Source organism: Glycine soja, chromosome 17 (genome assembly GCF_004193775.1).
Source record: "Glycine soja cultivar W05 chromosome 17, ASM419377v2, whole genome shotgun sequence".
In the NCBI taxonomy this organism is placed as follows: domain Eukaryota; kingdom Viridiplantae; phylum Streptophyta; class Magnoliopsida; order Fabales; family Fabaceae; genus Glycine; species Glycine soja.
In genome coordinates, this window is record NC_041018.1 from 40,457,497 (window position 1) to 40,479,211 (window position 21,715).

General features: G+C 28.3%; 1 protein-coding gene across 1 annotated transcript; it reads right to left on the reverse strand.

The window, feature by feature from the left end:
• Positions 1-5,659: 5,659 nt before the first annotated feature.
• On the reverse strand, positions 5,660-11,314 carry LOC114393845 (nucleobase-ascorbate transporter 3-like). The gene is made up of 14 exons (XM_028355306.1): positions 11,158-11,314; positions 10,676-10,773; positions 10,390-10,566; positions 9,375-9,475; positions 9,142-9,217; positions 8,978-9,037; positions 8,711-8,895; positions 8,519-8,615; positions 8,215-8,301; positions 8,044-8,102; positions 7,369-7,460; positions 7,204-7,281; positions 6,955-7,115; positions 5,660-6,189 (listed from the first exon to the last, which is right to left on the reverse strand). The coding sequence occupies exons 1-14, from the start codon at positions 11,312-11,314 to the stop codon at positions 5,971-5,973; spliced, it is 1,647 nt and encodes a 548-aa protein (XP_028211107.1). The 3' UTR covers positions 5,660-5,970.
• Positions 11,315-21,715: the final 10,401 nt, after the last annotated feature.

The following is a 21,715-nucleotide window of genomic DNA, read 5'->3' on the forward strand; positions in this document are numbered from 1 at the left end:
GAATTAATGCTAGCAGTAGCCAGTGATTACCCCAATTTAGTTATTATTAGGAGTTTAACGTTGAAGCAGTAAACTAATTTTACACACATTCAATCAAATTTTTTTATATAACTTCTATGATAATTATTATAAAATTAATAAATTTATAATGCATGATAATTTGTGATTGATAATTTGTGATTGAATAATAGTATTATTAGTTTATCTAGTTGATAAGTAATCTTAAATTTCTGAAAGCATTCTTTAAAGACTCAGATTACCAATATTGATTTCTTAAAAAAAAAAATGTGTTAAGCATAATAACAAAAATAAAAAGTACTACATATATTAGGGGCGGCTAGAAAAAAAATGAAAATGGGTAGATAGATATCCATATGGAAATGCTTTTTCCATTGTGTTGGAAAGTTGAGACAAAAAGGTTGGCATTTAGAGGCCACCATCATCATATATGTGTACATATACATTGTACATGTGCCACCAGCTTTTATCACATTCCTTCCACCTCCTAAAGGGCATGTTCTAGATTACTATGAGAAAACGCGTAAAGGGAATCATAAAAAACAAAAACTGAAAGCAACCCTTGGGTTTGAGTTCACCACAGATCACTGCCATGTGTCTTCTACCTTGAAGCTTCCTTAGTCGATTTCTTATCTTCATCTTTCAATATTGTCTCTTTGGTCAATGTCTTTCTTTGATTATTTATCCTCACTCATTGTTAATCCGTAAATAGTGCAAGTCAAGCATTCCAAGTCAACTTCATCATCAGCAAAACTACCAAAAATAATTTGTGTATAATCTGTGACGTGAAGTGAATTTGATATGTATAAAAAAATATATTATAAGAAGTACGTTTTGTGTATAAATAACACGAATACCAACATGTTAATATTCTTATGTCTTATATTTAATTATTTATTTAATCCATATTAATTCAACTTATAATTGTTAATCACACGGCATTTTTTGTTTTTGAAAGACACTTTTACCTTGCTTTCCTTGCGTAGGACTAATTTTGATTGGAACATATATTTATTTTTACAACAATATATTTTTAAATGAGATTTGAACTCCTACACTATGTAAATCATTTACATGCTAGATGTATTTAATATTTGAAAACACATTTAAATTAACTCATTTTAATATTTTTTTTAATTATTAAGTAAAATTTATGTACTTCCCGATTAAGTAATGTTTCACTCATTATATACGTAATGAGTCTCAAACAATTTTTACCAAAGAAAATAGAGCATAAGAAACAAGTTGATTAACATTTTTTTATATGCATTTTAATTTACTTTTTTATATGAATTTGATTTACTAACTTTGTCTAATAATTAACACATGCATAAATATAAAATGGTCACCCTTATATTATAAATTATGTCCTTATACTTAAAAATAAGACTCTCTCTCTCTCTCTCTCTCTCTCTCTCTCTCTCTCTCTCTCTCTCTCTCTCTCTCTCTCTCTCTCTCTCTCTCTCTCTCTCTATATATATATATATATATATATATATATATATATATATATATATATATATATATATATATATATATATATATATATATATATATATATACTCTTCTCTAATGCAACTAGGTGTCAATTTTAATAAATTATGCTTATATAATTATTTTTGTCGAATCAAATCAATCAATTAGTTACATAATAAAATTTCTTAACTTCTTTAATTATTTAATCAATACTTAAATTTCTTCGATCAACAACTAGTATAATGAGGTATATAATTTATTGTTAAAATAATGTTTTTTTAGAAGATAATGTTTTGTCACTTATTTAATTTTTTTACAATAAAAAATCAAATACATTTATTGTGTGCTTTAATTTATATTTTTATTATTAATAAATAAAATAAGCTTGCTCGAATATTTTCAAAATATTGTTTGGTCTTCAACAGATACCCTTCATATGAAATTAAAAGATGTGATTAGACAAATGTTTATCTTAATAAAAATTCAAATAACAATTCTTAACTTGATATATTTTTTTATATTTTGTATCCATTCATGTATATAAAAATATCCCTGGAATACATGAAATACTAATTAGTTCCCTTTCTTTTCTTCGGGAACCATTACGCCATGCTTATGTCTAATACGCGATGTCTATTAAAAAAAAAGTCTAATACGTGATGCATCCCAAACGCAAATATCTACGGATTAACAGCGACATAATTGACATGAAAAAAGAAAATAATAAGCTAAATCAAATGGCTGAAGTTCAATTTCAAAAGTCTAACTATGTGTTTGGTTTGTATTTTTATTTTCTGTTTTTATTTTTTGTTTTTATTTTTTAAAATTATTTTCATTTTCAAAAGATTAAAATTTTAAAAATATGTTTGGTTTGACTTCTTGTTTTCTGTTTTTAGGAAATTAAAACACTGAAAATTTATGATATATTGATTTTTTGTCTTTTTAGATTTACTTAAGATTAGATTCATTCTCATCGCATCTATTTTCATTTTACCCAAAATGAGGTTCTTCCTATTTTTATCTGAAAATGAGATTTTATTGTTTTGATTTTTGGATTTTCCTGTTTTAATTTTCACTTAAAATATTTTTAAAAATTCAACCAAACACATTTTCATCACTATTTTCTATTTTCAATGAAAATGAAAATAAAAATAAAAAAACAGTTAAACCAAACACCTTTAAATAATTTGGGGTGACTTTACTGGATGAAACATCCCCGAGATAAACTTGTCCACAAAATTCATTAATAAAAATATATTTACCTTTTTTTTCGTGTTACTTGATTTATTGCTAGTATGTAGACCTTACTTTTCTCATAACTTGTTGATAAGAATAAAATTTAAATTTATTTTTTTAATCAAATGATCATTTTATTTCAATAATTACTACTTTTATATCAGAAATTAAGATGATTATGATAATCAAGATATAATATTAACTAGAATAAAATTCAAGTTATAAGATGAAAGAAATGTTTTTTTATAAGAATAGATCAGGACGGTTCAAGAGTAGATAAGACCTAAAATAAATTTTAAATATTATTGATTACTTTAAATAAAATAAAAGAGCTAGTCTTTTTTATCAATGTATCTTCTTCTTTTTTTGTTAAGGTGTTAGATATTTTTTACTTTATAAAAAGATTATTGATACATACACATCCATACTTACTAAGTTAACCTCTTTTCTTCTCATTAAATTTGTCATTACCAATTATATCCTTTAACCCTGTTTCTACACCCCCAGGATTGTATTATTCCTTTAAACATCTTTTGCACCCTATCTCTATATTAATCATCAGATATATTAAGATTAAAATGGATGGCTTAGAATTTTTTCTTTTATCTTCTCGAATCTCTCCTTTGGTTCTTCCTTTCCAGTTCCAGAATGCACAAACTCCATTGCCATGGTGGAAATACCTTAGCCAACAATGACATAGGGAGTGGTGGCGTCGGGCTTTCGACGTCCATACCATGATGTTGTTTTGTTTGCTTCTTGGTTTTGTCTCCACGAACCACCCCCACCTGTGGCCATGCTATGAACCCAAACCCTAACCTTCTCCAAGATCAAGGGCTTCCCCTTAGAAACCATGGCTTCCTTAATACACTTCCCAATCGGTCCCTCATCAAATCAATTTTATATCTCCACAAATATGAATTGAGTTGTCAAATATATATTTTCATATTTCTTTTATGGGATATATAAAGTAACAAATAAACAAAAGCATCTTAACAATCACAATCATAATTTTCTTACATTTTACAATAGGATATCATGTATTCGCTATACCACCAATAAGTTGTAAATTTGATATTGAAAAACATTATTATTTTACAATACAATTTTTTTTTTATTAAATGTTACAATAAATGAGAAAAAAGGGTTTTTTTATTAAATATATGCAGAAAAAAAAATCAAACATAAAATAGTCTGTTTGCTCATATTTATAATTTTGATATATAAAATAACAACAAAAAATTAAATATGAAAACAATTATATATAACAAAAACAAATACCAATTGTGAGAAAATTATAATAAGAACAATATATATATATATATATATATATATATATATATATATATATATATATATATATAAACAATAAAAATATACTGTAATAGTTGAATAAAAAATAATAAACAAAAATACAACAATAAGCAACATACCGGAGACTAAAATATATTAGCTTAAAAACAAAATTCATTAAAAATATTTTAATCCTAAAAAAGTAAAAAAAATTAAGTACTTTATTTTTAAAATACAAAAGCTTCATGAAGTATTTTACAAAACCAAATGTAAATTACTTAAATAACCAGAAATAAATCATTAACTGGATTTGAAAAACCTTTAAAATAATCATAAACAAAAATATTAAAAGAAAAAAACCACGTTACAATAATAATATGATACAACAATAATTTATTTAACAAAAATTTAATCACAGAATAAAGGTCCCAAAAAAGTAGGAGATAGATTGAAAAGAAGTTACAGAAGAAAACAATTTACTTATACCATATTAAACTGAGATTATTAGTCCTAATATTTCCATAACAAAAATATGGTAAAAAAAAAGTTTTTTATTGGATCTCAATACAAATACTTTATCTAACAAAATGTTTCTAAAATATCTTTAATCTTTATACTCTTTCATAAAATTTATGTCCAGATTCACTGAATGGGTGCATAATTTGGAAGAAGCTACCACACGGTGGCATCAGTCTGAACAATCAGACAAAAAAAATTGCTAGCGATACAGATTTTGATTTAAAAGAATAAAAATAATAATCCTGATACTGATACTGATACAATCGTATACTCCATAGTCTATTCCATGTCTTGTGCAAATAATGTACATGCTGTTTTCTACATGCCGCATGATATTATATGATCCACTAATTTCTCTCTAGTAACTTCAACATACCAAATCCAAAGTACTAGTTTTGATTAAGAGCATCGGCATCATCCAACTTGTTTTTGAACAAAATCTACTATCTCGCGTCCATACTTAAGCATAGTGTTTGAGTACACTTTTGCACGAAAGAAAATAGAATATATAGAATTGGAATACATTGCACATTCCTGCAGTAAGAAAAAAACATGCTCATATTACATTTTTCTCTCCTGCTATTTTGAAATATAGTACATTCTTTTCCCTTGAAAGATGAATGCATTACAATTACATACATATGTTTTAAAGTAAATGAAATTAGAGTTTTTTTCTCACAACAATTCTCAGCATAATTAACAGTAAGTTGAAAATATTAACTATCAACTAAACATTTTTTTACGAGGTATTTCTGATCGAGAAACAAAACCAGAAGAGCCTGAAGGTATTATTACATCATTAGCAACTAAATTCGCTAGTTGAGGAGGAAAATCCTGTGACCAAAAAGCATCAACAGCCAAATAAGCTAGGCTAGCTAAAATTATAAGCAGCTCTATTAGCATTCCTGTTAACATAAGCTAGGGAGCTATCAACTTAACCTTGAAAAAGAAAAAAGCTCAAATGAAATTTCAAAAGCAACAATAGTACTATAGAGAGTATTTAAAATTTCATTATAACTTTTAAAATATTAAAATCAAAAGTAGAAGTGTTTGAAATTTGTAGTCGAGAAAACTAGCAATTTTAGGAAGACAAAATATCATAGGAAGGCAGATTCTTCACTAGCATCACTACTATTAAGAAGTTCATTCATATTCAAAAGGACTAAACTGCAAGTCTGCAACTCATTTATCTCTAAACAAAAGAGTATTTTAAAATAATCTCCTAAGAGTAATTTGAGCATCTTTAGAGAGAAATTTATCCAAAGAATTACTATGTCAATCCATTTATACAAGGTAAAATTTGGCTGCTGGCTGGCCAATGATGAAAATTTTGTTTATCCATATTTTTACAAGGTCATTTCATTTTACATGAAAATTTAAGAATTAAGCTCACAGAAGGGGTTAAGTACAAGCAGCATATATTAGAGTACTTTAGAGAAATCTGGTGGGCATGTACTCGTTTATCCTGAGAGGAAGACGGTAGAACTCGTCGTTTCTAACATCTCCCTTCCTATTCTGGAAAGGACCCCACCATGGAAGTCCTCTGTCCACAGCTGTTTGTTTGCCTTCAAGTGTGTTGTCAATAAGAGTCCCAACAATTATAGCCACAGTTGGGGCAGAAGAGAATATGGTGTTCAAAATGTCATTAAACTGTTGTGACACAAAAACAAGGTGTAAAGACCAATCAGATAAATGCATTTTACATGGGTAAGATATCAAGCAAATAAATAATTGAACAAAAATCTTACTACCTCCAGTCCGTCCTAAATATGAGAAACAAGTTGTAGTATAAAATACACTATAACTTGTTTCTTATAAATAGGACCAAAGGTAGTATTATAGAAGGAAAATCACTCAATAAAAAACAAGTCAGCTTCAAAATCTCTAATTACATTTTAATTTAAACTAAGTTCATAGAAAAGCATGTTTCCAAATTTCTCTAAAAGAGTAAACCCCCTACATCAGTCCTCGAGAATATATCAGTTGGACATTTTAGTCCTTGAGATTTTAAAAACCCCTTAGTTTGTTAGGCCCCTAACTTTGTAAAAAGCTATTCATTTTAGTATTTTTTTTCACATTATTTTTCACTCTTTTTATGGAAAAACGACCAAGTGAATGATATTGTGCAAAACCATCCAGGTGGAGCCATATTCATGCTTCGCATTGGGGACTGGCAAATTGCACCTAGAATACTGCCTGAACTTCTACAATTCATTGAATTCTATCCACTGATCAAATAAAATAGTGATGCTGGAAGAAATTTTATCCTAAATAAAAGGTAGCATTTAATTGTTCCATTTGCCTAATCTTCAACATGTTACACACATTTATAACCTTAACTATGGGTTCACGAAAGATTAGATTTCAAATTAATCACAGGGAATGTAGAAATAAGATATTTGAAGAGTCACTTACCCATCCACCATCTGTTCTAACTGGACCATGACCATCTGGTGCGGTGTTCATGACAAAATATTGTGGTATTGATATCGCAAGGAACAAGGTTAGGCCCAGAACATAGATATTTCTTATGGAATTGGTATTTGCAAATTGTATAAAAGAAATCCCAGTAGCAGCTGCAAAAAAATCAACAACAAAATAAAAAGGCTTGCATCTATTGGTCAAAATTATTGTAATCTATGCAATAATAGCAGCAGCACCTACCCACAATACCAAATAAAACACAGTAGATGGCAGCAAATATCGGTAGGGGAATTGATGCAAAAAAAGCTCCAAATTTCCCTGAAAGAGACAGTAAAATAATTACAGCAGGAATTTAAAAACTGGAAGGAAAATCTGCCCACATGTGTTTCAGTTGGAATAGAGTACCAAAAATAGAGAAGAAGATCATATAACCACATGATATTTGCACTACTCTTCGGCTCCCTATATGCGTCAGACCAAGTAGCCCAACATTTTCACTGCAATTATCAAAAAGATTAGTTAGGTTATTACTCAGAATTCTTAATCTCAATCTATGCTAATATTCCTTGCTATTGGAAGTTAGCAAAGTTCTAACTATATAAAACCAAGATTTAAATATAAAATAGATGTTATCAAATGTAACAAATGAATCAAAAGATGTGTATAATAAATATTAACCATACAAAGCTAGGGTATGCATGGAGTACTGGAGGAGTAAGAGTGGATTATATCGATACATGGTAATTTTATTCCATTTCATTTCATCCCAGAGGCTGAGGGAGGAAATGCTCAGTTGAAGGTTTAGGGTCTTAAGAAGCTTAGTTGTCTAGAACAATCATTGATGAAAGATTTAAAAATGGTTCACCTGATATGTGTCAAGTTCTTAATAATTAAAATTTTATAAAGCTGAACTTCAACCCGTGTAACTTTCCATCCATGGACATAGTAGCTATTACCCACAAAACCAATAAGGAAAAACTAATAGACAAGAAGATGACACTTTAGAGCAAAGAAGGAAAACTTTAAGATAAACATTGCCATTTTGGGACATGACAAATTCATAGGACATTGCTTTCTTACACAGAAACAGTGGTACCAACAACAGAACCAAATATGCCTTCAAGCAGCATGCCAATGCCCTGCATTTTGAAGGGTGAAAAACAGAAGTCAGTAATAAATGTTGCATGCATATGAAGATCTTGCAACAATGTAAAAGAACAAGTAAATCAATTGTTAAGAAGCAGGACTCGCCTGCATCCCGATGCTTCGGCTGAGCACATGTGCAGGCGGTGGTGTTGCACCAGAAAGTCTGGCTGCAGCAAAGAAACCACCAGTTGACTGCATTATTAAAATTTCATCAAGAAAATGCTCCAACATTAGATAATCAGTTTGATGCAACAAACGAAAATAATGGTACACAGACCAAAAAACAAAAGCTAAGATCATTTTCCAGAGGGCAAAGTTGTCAAATACCTCAAAATTGAGAATAAACATATAAATTATTAGAACTATATGTAGAATTCAAAGTATTAAGAAATTGTTGATAGTGATAGACCTCAGCAGAAGAGACAAGTGCTGCCCCCATCATCCCAAAGACATGACTAGCTCTGAATATGGGGGTACCCCACTGGAATGGATATGGAACTTTAATCCTGGAATAAAAACGATTTTAATTTGTAATTATAAAGTTGCAGAAAGAGAAATCAAACTCAAACAAATTGTTGAATTGATTGTTTTCTGAACATACCAAGGAGCAGAAGACATAAGGTACGAGCGATCTGTGCGACAGCTCACTTGGGTCTGTGGTTTAGCAGTATTGTATGCACCAGCCACAGTAAGGATAGCAGCAAATGCCCAGATAACAGCAATGCAGAGAAGTAAAGCAAACCTCTCAAGTACTTGATGAGCAGCATGATGAAGGCGCTTCAAATACTGCCACGCCAGAAAATACGGTCATATTAGTATTAGAGAAAAATAAAAACTCTTGAGAAATTGTTTCAGATAAGATATAAACCTGTTGTGTTATAACCAGTAGAATGAGCATAGGTAATCCAATCTGCACACAGTTTGCTACCTGCATAGAAGAAGAAAGTCGAATTCATGAACTCTTACTATTTATATTTTTTTATTATAATAAATAACCCCTTTATTCAAGGAAGTGGCATTAGGAATATTTACCAATGGAAATCCCCTGGCAAACAGGCCAAGACCCACCACACATACCAAAGGTACAATGATTATGGGACTAAACAACCTGATAAAAAAAGAAGAATCTCAAACAGATTTATTAATAATTTATAATAATAAAAAAAAAACTAAAGCTGTTGCTTTTAACGCTGCTTTAAACATAGACCATGAACTTAGAATAAAAAGGGAAAGCAAGTCAACACTGACGAATGACATATGTGTACCTTGTCAAATTTCCCCACGTCTTACTAAACCCAAGGAAGATATTGACGAAAGAAGAAACAATTAGAGATCCTTGAATTGTTCTGATTGTGTAGGTAAACCTCTACAAATGCCAGTGTGATAATTAAAAGTTTGATTCACCAGTTTCATGTTAGAGAAAGTGATTCAGTTAACAATTAACAAGACAAGCATACATCATCCAAACTCAACTGAGGACGTGTTCAGTTTAAGGGAAAAGCAATAAGATCCCAGAACAAACATTTGAATTATACCAACCATAAGATAAATAACGCCTAAACAAAGAGAAGAAGTTGCATTCAAACAAACAAAAGAAAAAGAAAGAAAGATTCTGCTAGCAAGTTCCTTAAGTCCACTGCTTAAAAAATCAATAAATAGAAAGGTTTTATTGGTAACATGGTAGGAGTGCATCAGTAACAATAAAAGCCATACATTCCAATAAAAACTTTCAACTCTTGATTCCTTAACCAAGCATCCTTAAGGCACTCCTTAGCATTTAGTTCCCAAGAAATAAAGGTATAAAGAAGATCATCTTGAATATCCTAGTAGTAGTACAATTCAATTCAGCAAAAGTAAGTTCCATCAGCAATTACATGCATGTTTGGATTAAAGTTTACAAATGTAAGTTCGAATGAACTTCATTTTGCAAATTGAGTTTGCAAAAGCAACTCTCCTTTTACTTCCACTTCAAACTGAGGCAAAACTCAGTCTACAATTGGACACTACTGAAAACCAAACAGGGGGCTTTTTCAGTTTTACTATTTGAATGAACGTTAGGAGATATAAGGTGGGTTGGATGGTTAAGGGAAAAGGGAAGAGGGGAAAGGTTGCGGTTTTTGATCCCTTCACTAACATTCTAACAAACTAACATTTGCTGATAAAAAAAAAAAAACTATTTGAATGGACATTCTTGTAACAACAAAGAGTTAAAAAAAAGTACGTATATCATAAAAAAAAGTTGCAAGTTAGAAGCTACTACTATTAGCAACATAAACAAACCTCATGCTCAGAAGGGAATGTCCTGTCTGTGTAATCATTGATTATGGACAACACCGGAAGTAAAAAAGCAAATGATCCACCCATCACTGTTGGAAGCCTCGACCCAAACCAAGTCTGAAGCAGTGTGTTCACCCCAGACATAAACAACAATGATTGAATCACACGAGCCTTGTCACCCTATCCAAAAATTGCAAAGTTTGACACTGTTATTCCATAATTTATACTATAGCAAGGAGAATAGTAGTATAATCTATATTCTATATCATAAATTAGAAATTTCACTTACATGGTCCCCACCCATTGCAGGAACCAGTGTGGTTGCAATCAGAACCGTTGTTCCAAGCATCACAATGTAATGCTGAAAACCCAGTAGAAGTGCTACCGCTGCCAAAAAAAAAAAATTATGCAATCAAAAGTTGAAGCTTTAAGATGCATGCGGCATCATATTCATAAAGATTGAATCCGAGAATTAAATTAATTCTTTTTCACATAAAAGATTCACACAACTGACAAGAGCAAAAAACAAAGGACCTTTTTTTTTTCTTAAGAGAATAAAATCAGAGTGGAATAAAGGTAACAAAAAAGCAATCTGCAAACAAACCAAGTTACATATATAGAGACACACGAAACTGAGTTTAAAAAAAAAAATAATTACAACACGAGATTCCTAACTGCTTTTCACATCAAAGATAACTTTTTTTTTCATCTTATAATAACACACAAAAAATAATTATAAAAAAAAAAGTGGGAAAGGTGAGAGGGACTAACGCCATAAAGGATTTGAGTGGATGCAATAGTGAAGCTGCGAGAGTTGTTCAGTTGGATTCCAAACGGGGCCTCTAGAAAGTGCTAGATTTGGCGGTGGTGGACCTGCCGGAGGTGCCTGAACCGGTGGCGGTGCATGGTGGTGGTGCTCTTCACCCATCTTATTTTTTTCTCGAACAGTGTGAAAACTGAAAAGAAAGAGAGTTTTTGTTTGTGTTGTGTTGTGTGTACTGAAAAAGTAGAGAAATCAGAAGGAAGCAAACAAGGCTTTTGAAAGAATGGGATGGCTAGCTTTGAAAGGAAAGTAAAGTAAATATTATTTATAAGGGGCTTATAATAATTAATTAACAATTAAGTAATTAACAAGAGTTGTTTCATTTCCAGAAAAGTACAAGGAAATTGTGAGGAAGGAGTTATTAAGTTGCGTTTTATGGTTGTCGTGTTCCGAGGTTTTTCATTTTGAATTGATGGAGTTAATGTGAAAGTATGGGTTTGAACGTGTGGATCTGATCTGCAGTGTTTTTGTTTTCCTTTTTAAAAAAAACATTTTTTTTAGTAAATGTTTGAATTAAATAAGATTATTATAAATGATAAAATACAGTTATATAATTAGAATTTAAATTTAAGATTTATAATTAAATTGAACAATTCATAATCTATATTAATTGATCCTTGTTTGATGAGATATGCAGTAGTGTTTTACTTAGTCTTGGAGTTGTTCAAACCTCCTCACACACTTTGCATTCTACTTGTTCCAAATTACCATTTTGCCATTCTCTGTTCCAAATTTGCAATGTACTTAGCATACAGTCACTTATTGAACTCAGTGGTCAGCATGTATTTCATGCCTGAACGGTTCTGGTCCACGCTTCTTCTTCACAACGCCACAAAACAGTCAAGAACAACGTAAAGAGACAGGTAGTGAGCAATGATAACTACTACTCTTGGTCAAATTTCGAAATATCATCTCAAGGTTTTGGTCATTTGGAACTATTATCTGAATTATAGTTATTTATTAGACACTTCATCTCTTAAAAAAGTTAATGGAATGCTAATTTACTTGTCGATAAGTTAATGGAATGCTAATTTACTTGTCGATATCGAATTAGACACAGACACATGTTGGACACATGTTGAACACCCGGACACGACAAAGGGATGAAATATTCAAACTTGATAGATAATTACTTTAGAACCTAATCTTACTTAAAGTATATTTTTAGTATGTATTTAAGAATGTGTTATGTAATAATCAAAGTCAAAGTATGTTACTAAAAATAGAGTCGTATTTGTTTGTTGAGTTTTCTTCTCTCTTCAAGATTTTTAGAGTAAATTGTTGAAAAATATATTATTGTCTTCGTTTTTACCATTTTTGGCAGCGATGGATTCAAGGGTTAAAGTTCGGTCTCGATTCCCTCAAACTCAATTTCCTCACATTTTATATATCCAACCAAATTACACTAATATCTCTTAAGTTTATGTAAAGCAGGTATTTGTTAATTATTATATTCACCTCTCTTAATGCAATGTTAGTGATTTAAGAAATGTTGGTATAATATTTTTAAACATATAAAAAAGTGTTAGTTTATTATTATAGAAAATAAAAAATATATATACTAAAAAAATTAGTTATTTAATTCTTTTTTATTGTTGTTGAATCTTAAATTATAGAAATAATATAAAATAATTTAACAATTGAATTGATTAAATACACACATGAAGATGGACCAAGTTACCGGTATAATTTTAGAAGTGTATCATAATTCATTGATTTTATTATCATCTAATAACCATAATAAATTGTATAAAAAATCTAATTTTGATTTAATCCAAAGTTTTGTCAATCTCAATCCTTTATTTAATTTATCATGAGGATTCCAACAAAATTGTTACTATCAATGATGGTGGTAATGACCACACAATGGTGATTGATAAGAATACTAATGATAATAATAGAGACAACAATGACGATAGTGATTAATTAAATAAAGAGTTAACAACATTAACTTTTATATTAAATAAAAGATTAAATTGTAATTTTTTTTCTCATTTTTAAATCAAGGCATTTAATTTCTTTATTTTTTAACGCTTGAAAAAAGATTAAATCAAGTAAAAAAATAAAAAAATATTTTAATAAGAATTAAACTCATGATTCTTTATTCATAAATAAGAGAATAAATTACTAACATACTTGATTTGTTTAGTTAACTACATTAACATTGTTTTCTATATATCATTAGTTAAGAGTTATTAGTTTTTTTTCAAATTATCAAAATTGATAAATATTTAATATAAAAATATCTTTAATTTTATTTTATATCATTTTATATATTTTAATTTTGAATAGTTTACGTATTTTTATTTTTTACCAATTTTTAATTAAATTTTATAAATTAATATGTAAATTATTTATATAATTTTTTGTAAATTTATTTTAATATATATTATTTTTACTCTAATTATTTACGTAAAATTAAAAAAATTATATATTAAATATTTTTAGTTTATAAATTTTGTTAATGTGCATAAAAAATAATGTTAATATAGTTAATTAAAAAAAACAAATTTTTATTATCTTATCTATGAATAATTTTATGTAAATAATTAGAATAAAAATAATATATGTATTAAAATCAATTTAAAAAATCATGAAATAATTTACATATTAATTTATGAAATTTAATTTAAAATTGGTAAAATAAAAATAGAATATGTAAACTATTCAAAATAAAAACATATAAATGATATAAAATAAAATTAAAATTTTTATATATTAAATATTTTTTAATTTATAAATTTTTATAATTTGAGAAAACTTAATAACTCTAGACTAATGATACATAAAAAATAATTAATATAATTAACTAAACAAAACAAGTATATTAGTGATTTATTGCCATATCTATAAATAAAGAGTCATGGGTTCAATATTTATTAAGATATTTTTAATTTTTCACTTTATTTAATTCTTTTTCACATAAACGTCATGTCAAGTCACAAAATTATTTATTTTGAAAAATAGAAAAACTAAATATTTTGATTTAGAAATAGAAAAACTAAAATTGGGGATTTAAAATTATAGAAGGATCAAAATTATAATTTAAACTAAATAAAAATATATAAATGAGATTTTTTATTAAAGTTTTTAAATCCTTAATAAGTGAAATGAGCACAACACTTTTAAAGTTATGATGATGTAATTTAATCCTCATATATGAGTGTGTATTACAACAAATATTTTTTATCTTTACTTTTTATTTTTCTTTTTATTTAATATTTTTTTACATAAGTATTATGTCAGTCACAAAATTATTTATTTTGAAAAATAAAATAACTAAATATCTTGATTTAGAATAAAATAAATTAAAATCACAAATTTTAAATTATAAAAGAATTAAAATTATAATTTAACCTAAATAAAAATATATGAATAAGACTTTCTATTAAAATTTATTAGTCATTAACAAATGAGATGAGCACAACACTTAAGACTTATGATAAAGTATCTCAGTCAAGACTTAAAGTTTTGAACCTCTCACGACATATTTAAGAACTAAACTCCAGCCATTTGGAACTAACCATTATTGGTGTGTTACGACCATTGTTAATTGAGTAAAAAAATATTTAAAAACCAAACAAATAACTAACAAAATTATTATAAGTTTTTAGAATCTAATACAAATCTTAATTATCTGTTATTAGATATTACGAAAAGCTAAATGTAGCCTTTGAGTTAATGGAAGGCTATCTAACAAAGTAATTTATCTTCTGTAAAAAAACAAAGTAATTTATCTTTGTCGAAAAAAAAGAAGTAATTTATCCATTTCCTGAATTCAAGAATCAATGATTGATGCACCCCATTGAAAAGCAACTTGTCCTAAGGAATAATGATAGTAAAACTTTATTCGAATCTTGATATATATACACAACATTTCCTTTTTCGAATTATACTTTTACAACAAAACTTTTGGTCTAAATTACTCACAGTATTTTAAGTTTGAATTTATCAGCTGTTGTTACGAAGTTTACGAAATTATAATAGCACATTTTTTAATAATTCAATAACACAAAATATTTAGAGTTTGAATGATAGTGATTACTGAAACTAGAAGTTGTTGTCTTAACTAATATTTTTATTCTAAATTTTGAATATATAATTGTGTTAAATATTTAGATAGTCATCATCTATGATAATATTTAATTCGAGAAATATTGTCTCATGCGAGAAATATCTATAATTTATACAAAAAATGAGATATCAATTTATGGTATTTTTTAAAATATTTTTAATCTTAAATTTCATTTTTAAATGCTATTTTACCTTTCAGTGGCATGTGGAACAGAAAAAAATAATTCTTAATTTAATCAATTGTCTGAGAATGAAATTCTTGATAACAAAGATTCTTTAAAAAAATATATGAAATATATTTATTCAATGCCCACTTTTTTTGGAAATAATATTTTTGTTTCTAATAAAAATTTATTATTGCGAGACAAATTTACTTTTACAAATGAAAGTAAAAAATTAAAGTTTTTTTCACCTGTTTTTAAATTAACATTTATAAAAACCTCTAGATTCATATTTTAATAATCATGAAACTTTTTTATTCTTATGTTACTTCTTGAGAAATGTTAAAACATTTACTATATCAAACGCTATCTTAACCTTAGTCAAATTTTTTTATATATATTGAATTCTTTCACAAATATATCCTATTATAATTTTGAGTATATTTGAGCATTTTGCTTGTCAACATCTTAAATATGCCTATAATATGATAGATCAATTTGAACTTTTTTAGCTATACTTTTCTCAAAAGCATTTTTATAATTTGCCTTATGACAAGTAATTAGACTTGGATCACTTGAGATAATGCTGTTAAAAAAAAAGAACTTTTTTTATAATGTAAAAAAAACTTGAGATAATGAATATCATAACTTTTCACTTGGTAACACTTAATATTAACTCCTCTAAAAAAAACACTTAATATTAATTTATAATGAAAGATGTTGAGTCCTTGGACCAAAAGTAAAGAGGTAAATCGTGGATGAAATTCAGTTTACGTTTTAAAAATTAATCGGTACAGTTAACACTTTTTTTCGTTCATGTCGATGATTTTAGTTAGGTAGGTCCATTTCCTAATATGAGATTTGTGCTATTAATCAACTTATTCAGATCTTAATCAAGAATGCAATTAATCTCCAACCAAACAAAGTGCACCAGTCATTAATACGATAGAAATCAAACAATCAGGCCAACTTTTTCAAAAGATTTTATCGCAAAAGCTTGCCATATTTGTTGTTTTGGTAGACAAAACAAAACACCAATCAATTAAAGCATTATCTGATGTACCAGTTGCATCCTACCTCACAAACTAACGTTTCATCATACAACATTCCTACAACTTTAATCATTTCTCTTATCTTATTTCTTGGAGAAAATTAATTTCTCCTATCTTCTTGTCACACCTGCGCAATCCAAGATCTCTACCGGAAAAAAAAAAAGAAAAAGAAATGAAAGAGTTTTGAGTTTATCAATAAAGGAGTACTTTGCATGCCCATAATCATAATCATGCATTAGGTGTCCCTCTAAAGGCCGGAATTAATCCAAATTATATGATTCAATTGTCTTGTTTAAATTAAAGTTGCACCAGATTTTTTTTTTCGGTTCCTCCACATATGAATCAAATATGATCAAATTGTTTTTCAAGGAAATAAATTATCATTTTTTATTAAAATGAATTAGATTAATTATAATAAATAATAAATATTTGTTATATTTGATTACTTGTTAATTTTTATTGGTTATGTGTAAGGATGAGATGTTAGGTTTGTGCCCAAGAATATCTCTTAACAATTTGTTTGAACCAAAGCTTTCAGAAAGAAATTTAATTTTTAAATGCATTTACAATATATTATATACTAAAGTAATTTGGTTAGATATTAAATTTGTGGCTTTTTTTTAATCAAGACATTCTCGATTTTTTTTTATCTTTTATTCTTTAGACGTGTATTTCACGTATTATTTCTACTAGTAGTAAAAAGAACTCAATAATATATAATAGAGTGTATTAAAAAAATGTTAGAAAATGTATCACTGATAATACTCTTTTAATCATTTTATTACATTATCCTTTGTCTAACATTTCTAATAAAAACTAATGAAGAAATTAAAGTTTGCCGATAAAATAAAAAACATTACCATAAATGCACATGCAGTGGTAATTTGATGGCAAGATAGAGGACATGAAAGGAAATTGAGAGTGGTCATGCTGAGGCAGAAAGTACGTGTAGGATTTAAAATGTCGAGCCATCACGTGGAAACCATGTGATCCGTGGGGACTTGGGACTACAAAATGCCCAGTTATGTGTGATATACAGTATAGTAATAGTACACTCTATTTTTCCCAAATTACATTCAGATTTGTAATGTCAATGCCATAAGGCACCCACCTTAACCGGCCAATATGTACCTGAACCTGCTGTAGCTCTTTTGTTTATTACTAAGTTATGATCTGAATTGAAAAGTTGAAATCAAACAAACCCCACACAATATCTTTGCAGCACCAAGTTATAAATTGAAATTTACAAAAAATCTCATAATAATATTAGTTTGAAATTATTCCCGTCAAAAACAAAATAAAGAATACAAATCTTTTGATTAAGAAATACAAAACACAATCATATTTATTTCAACCATTGTTTAATAGTAATGTAAAAAATGTATATAATTAACCAATAAAAAAATTGTCATATATAATAAGTAATTTAATTGATTTTTTTAATTATTATCTTAAAAGTCATCTTTAATATAGTTTTTAATTAGTTTACAATGTAAAATTTATTTTCACGGTTTGTGCATATAAATTAAATTTATTATTATTTTTACTAATTTTATCCTTTTTAAAATATTTTTTATTTTATTATGATCAGTTTGATCCATGACCCTAAGGAGGCAACTAGCTAAATTCTCAGTAGCCCTACCACAGAAGCTATTTTGGATGTTAATTATTTGGTTGTTTGGATGAGTACCAATCAAGGATGGGATTGAAGTCTTGGTGGCATGTACATTATGTACTTCCAGTAGAAGCCATACTCAGTATTCTGATGATATATATGGGTCGAGTCATTATTATATTAAAACACTGTGTGGAAGGGAAAACCCTCTAATTCAACTCTTACAAGAAAATAACATTATTATAATTTCTCATACATATTAATTTTCTGTTTTCAAATGCTCAAATATTTTAAAAGAAAATTGTATAATATTGTTGTGGTAGGCCTCCAGAAACAAAAAGAAAAAAACATCGCGGGGATAATTATGAAATCCTTAAAATGGTCTATGCATATAGCAGATTTTCCTTTGTCAAAAAATAAAATAAAATCCAGGTCTATGCATGTAGCAAAAATATGCAAATCTTATCATTTTTACATTACTGTTTATTAGTATGCTTGGATAACCGGTTGTTTGCATGCAGCAAACGTAAGTTACAAGAAGCAACTCCTATACTTTTGCCTCAGATGTAAGTTAGGAGGTCCTTGAACTGGTTTTCAAACATGCACTATATTTGATTATAAATGTTCTGACCGTAACCATTTAAAACTTTCTTAGCTGTGTTGCATTTGTTTTCTTGGAAATATGAATGCCTAAAGTAAGTTCTTGGACCGTGTAGCAATTGCGAGAAGCAATGCAGCTGGTACATCAACATGTTTCCTTTAACGACAACTTTGGACCCTGGAGCATGTGTAAGAGAGTAAAACATCATTTTTGTCTTTAAAAAATTCGTAGTTGATTACCATTTTTTTTTGTTCTTGAAAAATGAAAAGGTCAATATTAATCAATTCAGTCGTCTTTTGACATATATAAGAACTAAATTGATCCACATTTTAATCTTAAGTAAGAAAAATAAAATAGTAGTTTTCATCATTCAGGAATGACTAATCTTTCAGTTCATGAGTGAAAAATGGTATTTCACTAAGGAAGCAAAATTCCTACAATGCATGCTCTAACCCATTGGGATGGCAAATGGATAAAGGTTAGATAAGATATTAGATATTCATCTTCATAATCGTATCTGAAAAAAAAAAAAGTCTTCATCTCTGACTCTATCTCCAAATTCATATATACTCAATTAACAAATTTAACCTTTTATTCTTGTACCTTTTGAGTACTTAAATACGTGCCCAAGCATTAGGCATCTGTGACAATCAGATTTCCTTATAGCAGGTTCTTGTTTTTTACGACAACAACAACAACGCCTTATCCCACTAGGTGGGGTCGGCTACATGGATCAACTTCCACCATAATGTTCTATCAAGTACCATGCTTCTATCCAAATCATTAATTTCAAAATCCTTTTTTATAACCTCTCTTATAGTCTTTTTGGGTCTTCCTTTGCCTCGAATTGTTTTAATACCAAAACAAATTACTACATATAAAAATGGCAAAAAAATATTCAATAAAAAATACACTTAACTGTATTTAAAAAAATTCAAAGATACGTCAAACCTTAGTTATAAAAATGATAACAAAACTTAACCCAATTAATGCCTAACATAATAAAGGAATTAACTACAATACATATCGTAACGTTTTAACACTAAAAAAACAATAAGCAACATGAACCAAACTATTCATAAACAACATGAATAATATATCTTTGTTGCTGAATGTTTTTATAAATTTGTATAAAAATATATAAAAAATTATATTAAATTATATTGTGTCGGTATGGGACAGACGGATATATATTAAAGTATCCAAAACCTGCAATCATTCCTACTGTTTTCTCTATTTGAATAAATACTTGAACCCAAACTCATCTTATATATGGGGCAAGCAATTTCCTTTTCCAATGTGCATAATTATTTGAAGTACCGATCAAGTCCAAATTCAATTGTCATCTCTAGCTTCCTTCCTATGGGTACTTAGCAACATATTCATGAACACATTTGGCTCAGTTTCAAACCTCTATAACAAGCACCACCAAGGACTCCAACATCACCGGGGTTTAAAGTTCTTGGTCCCTCTCTCATAATCATCCTTTGATGTTCAAATTCCCAATCCCTTTGTATGACCTTTTTTTATCCTACTTGCTCGAAAAATCATGGGAATCCAATCTAAAATTTGATGCCTTAAGATTTGATTCACTCGGCTATTTCCAATTATCCATGGCCAATTGCTGGGATAGTAGAAAGGACAAAATTTAAATACAATTTCAGAAGTACTTTTAATATTGTTCTTTAATAGTAAGAATTAGAGTTTCACATATGTAATCTATGTTGAAATTTAATGGAAACTTTTATTATACAGATGAACAAAGTAAAACTTAATTTTGATTGAAGAAAAGTATTAAAAATAACATTGGTAAAAAAAATTAAAAATACCTATGAAACTGCATTTAAGTTTTATCCTTGTAGAAACTAACTGCAAGTCTTTGGCTATCCAACACAATACGCTAAGGCAGATATTGGAAAGCCTTTGCCAACAAGTATGTTTTGGCTGGGTTTCCATTATGGTATATTTGGTTGGTGTTGTGGAGTTTTTTTTAATGCAGAGTTCAGCAAAAATGAATTCACTACGCACAACAATTCCTTGGCGTTTAGTGGCATTTGATTACACTACTTACGGATGGTTGGTGTCAGTGATAAGCATTGTGAACTGTGATTACTTGTTATGTGCCTCTTGGTAAAGAGGGTGGAAGACAACTCCCAAACGTTTAGAACTTAAGATTAATATGCCTCCAAGATGTTCACTGTCATGTAAATTGTTTACATTGCATCAGTTTACTTTGTAGTTGCAAAATTTGCCAAAGTATCAAGACAGTAGTTTTCTTTAAATGCTAACTTCATATCATTATACATGTGCGGATGTGTCACCTCTAAAAGAAAAAAGAATCGTGGGAAATAAATAAATGTCATCTTTTGTTTATTTTTCTAAAAATAAATAAATAAATAAATCCTTCTGCTATGAAACAACAATGATCATCATTAACTGAAAAGTACGTGGTTATGACTCAAACCCCATGCAATGCTTGAATTGTATAGATTATAATTATAATATGCACATATCCGGGTGCTAAAGTTCAAAAATAGAGGTCTAGCATATAGAAAATAATCATGCTGAAATTGTTGGTAAATAGTTGCAACTTCCGGTGCCATTGAATTAGGATATATTACATCGAGATCTTTCAAGTTAGCTCTGTACTCCCTCCATCCTAAGATGCTTTATGTTTAAGGTTTTTTTAATACAGATTAAGAAAATAAATATTATAATTGAGTTAGTATTTATTAGGAAACAATTTTACTATAATATCCTTATTTTCTTTCTTAATTTCAATAAATATATTATCAAATTTTTTTAAGACGAGTATTTATTAGAGATAAAATTAAGATAAATATTCAAATATCTCATTGAAAAGTGAACACATCAATCAATTATATTTGTTTTTTCCAAAGATTAAAACAATTATTTTGAGACGAGAGAGTATTACATTTAGGATAATAAATTTTTGAAGACCATATTCATAACCAAACATAAAGCACAGCAGCACACCACACA

What these genes read in the sequence shown, in the direction of transcription:
- LOC114393845 (XM_028355306.1), bottom strand. Translation starts at nt 11,314, where the DNA reads ATGGGTGAAGAGCACCACCACCATGCACCGCCACCGGTTCAGGCACCT. An exon ending in GATCTTCTTCTCTATTTTTG is followed by an intron (nt 7,282 to 7,368) that starts GTACTCTATTCC and finishes TGTCTCTTTCAG; the next exon opens with GGAAATTTGGAGCTTTTTTT. An exon ending in TTAGAACAGATGGTGGATGG is followed by an intron (nt 6,190 to 6,954) that starts GTAAGTGACTCT and finishes GTGTCACAACAG; the next exon opens with TTTAATGACATTTTGAACAC.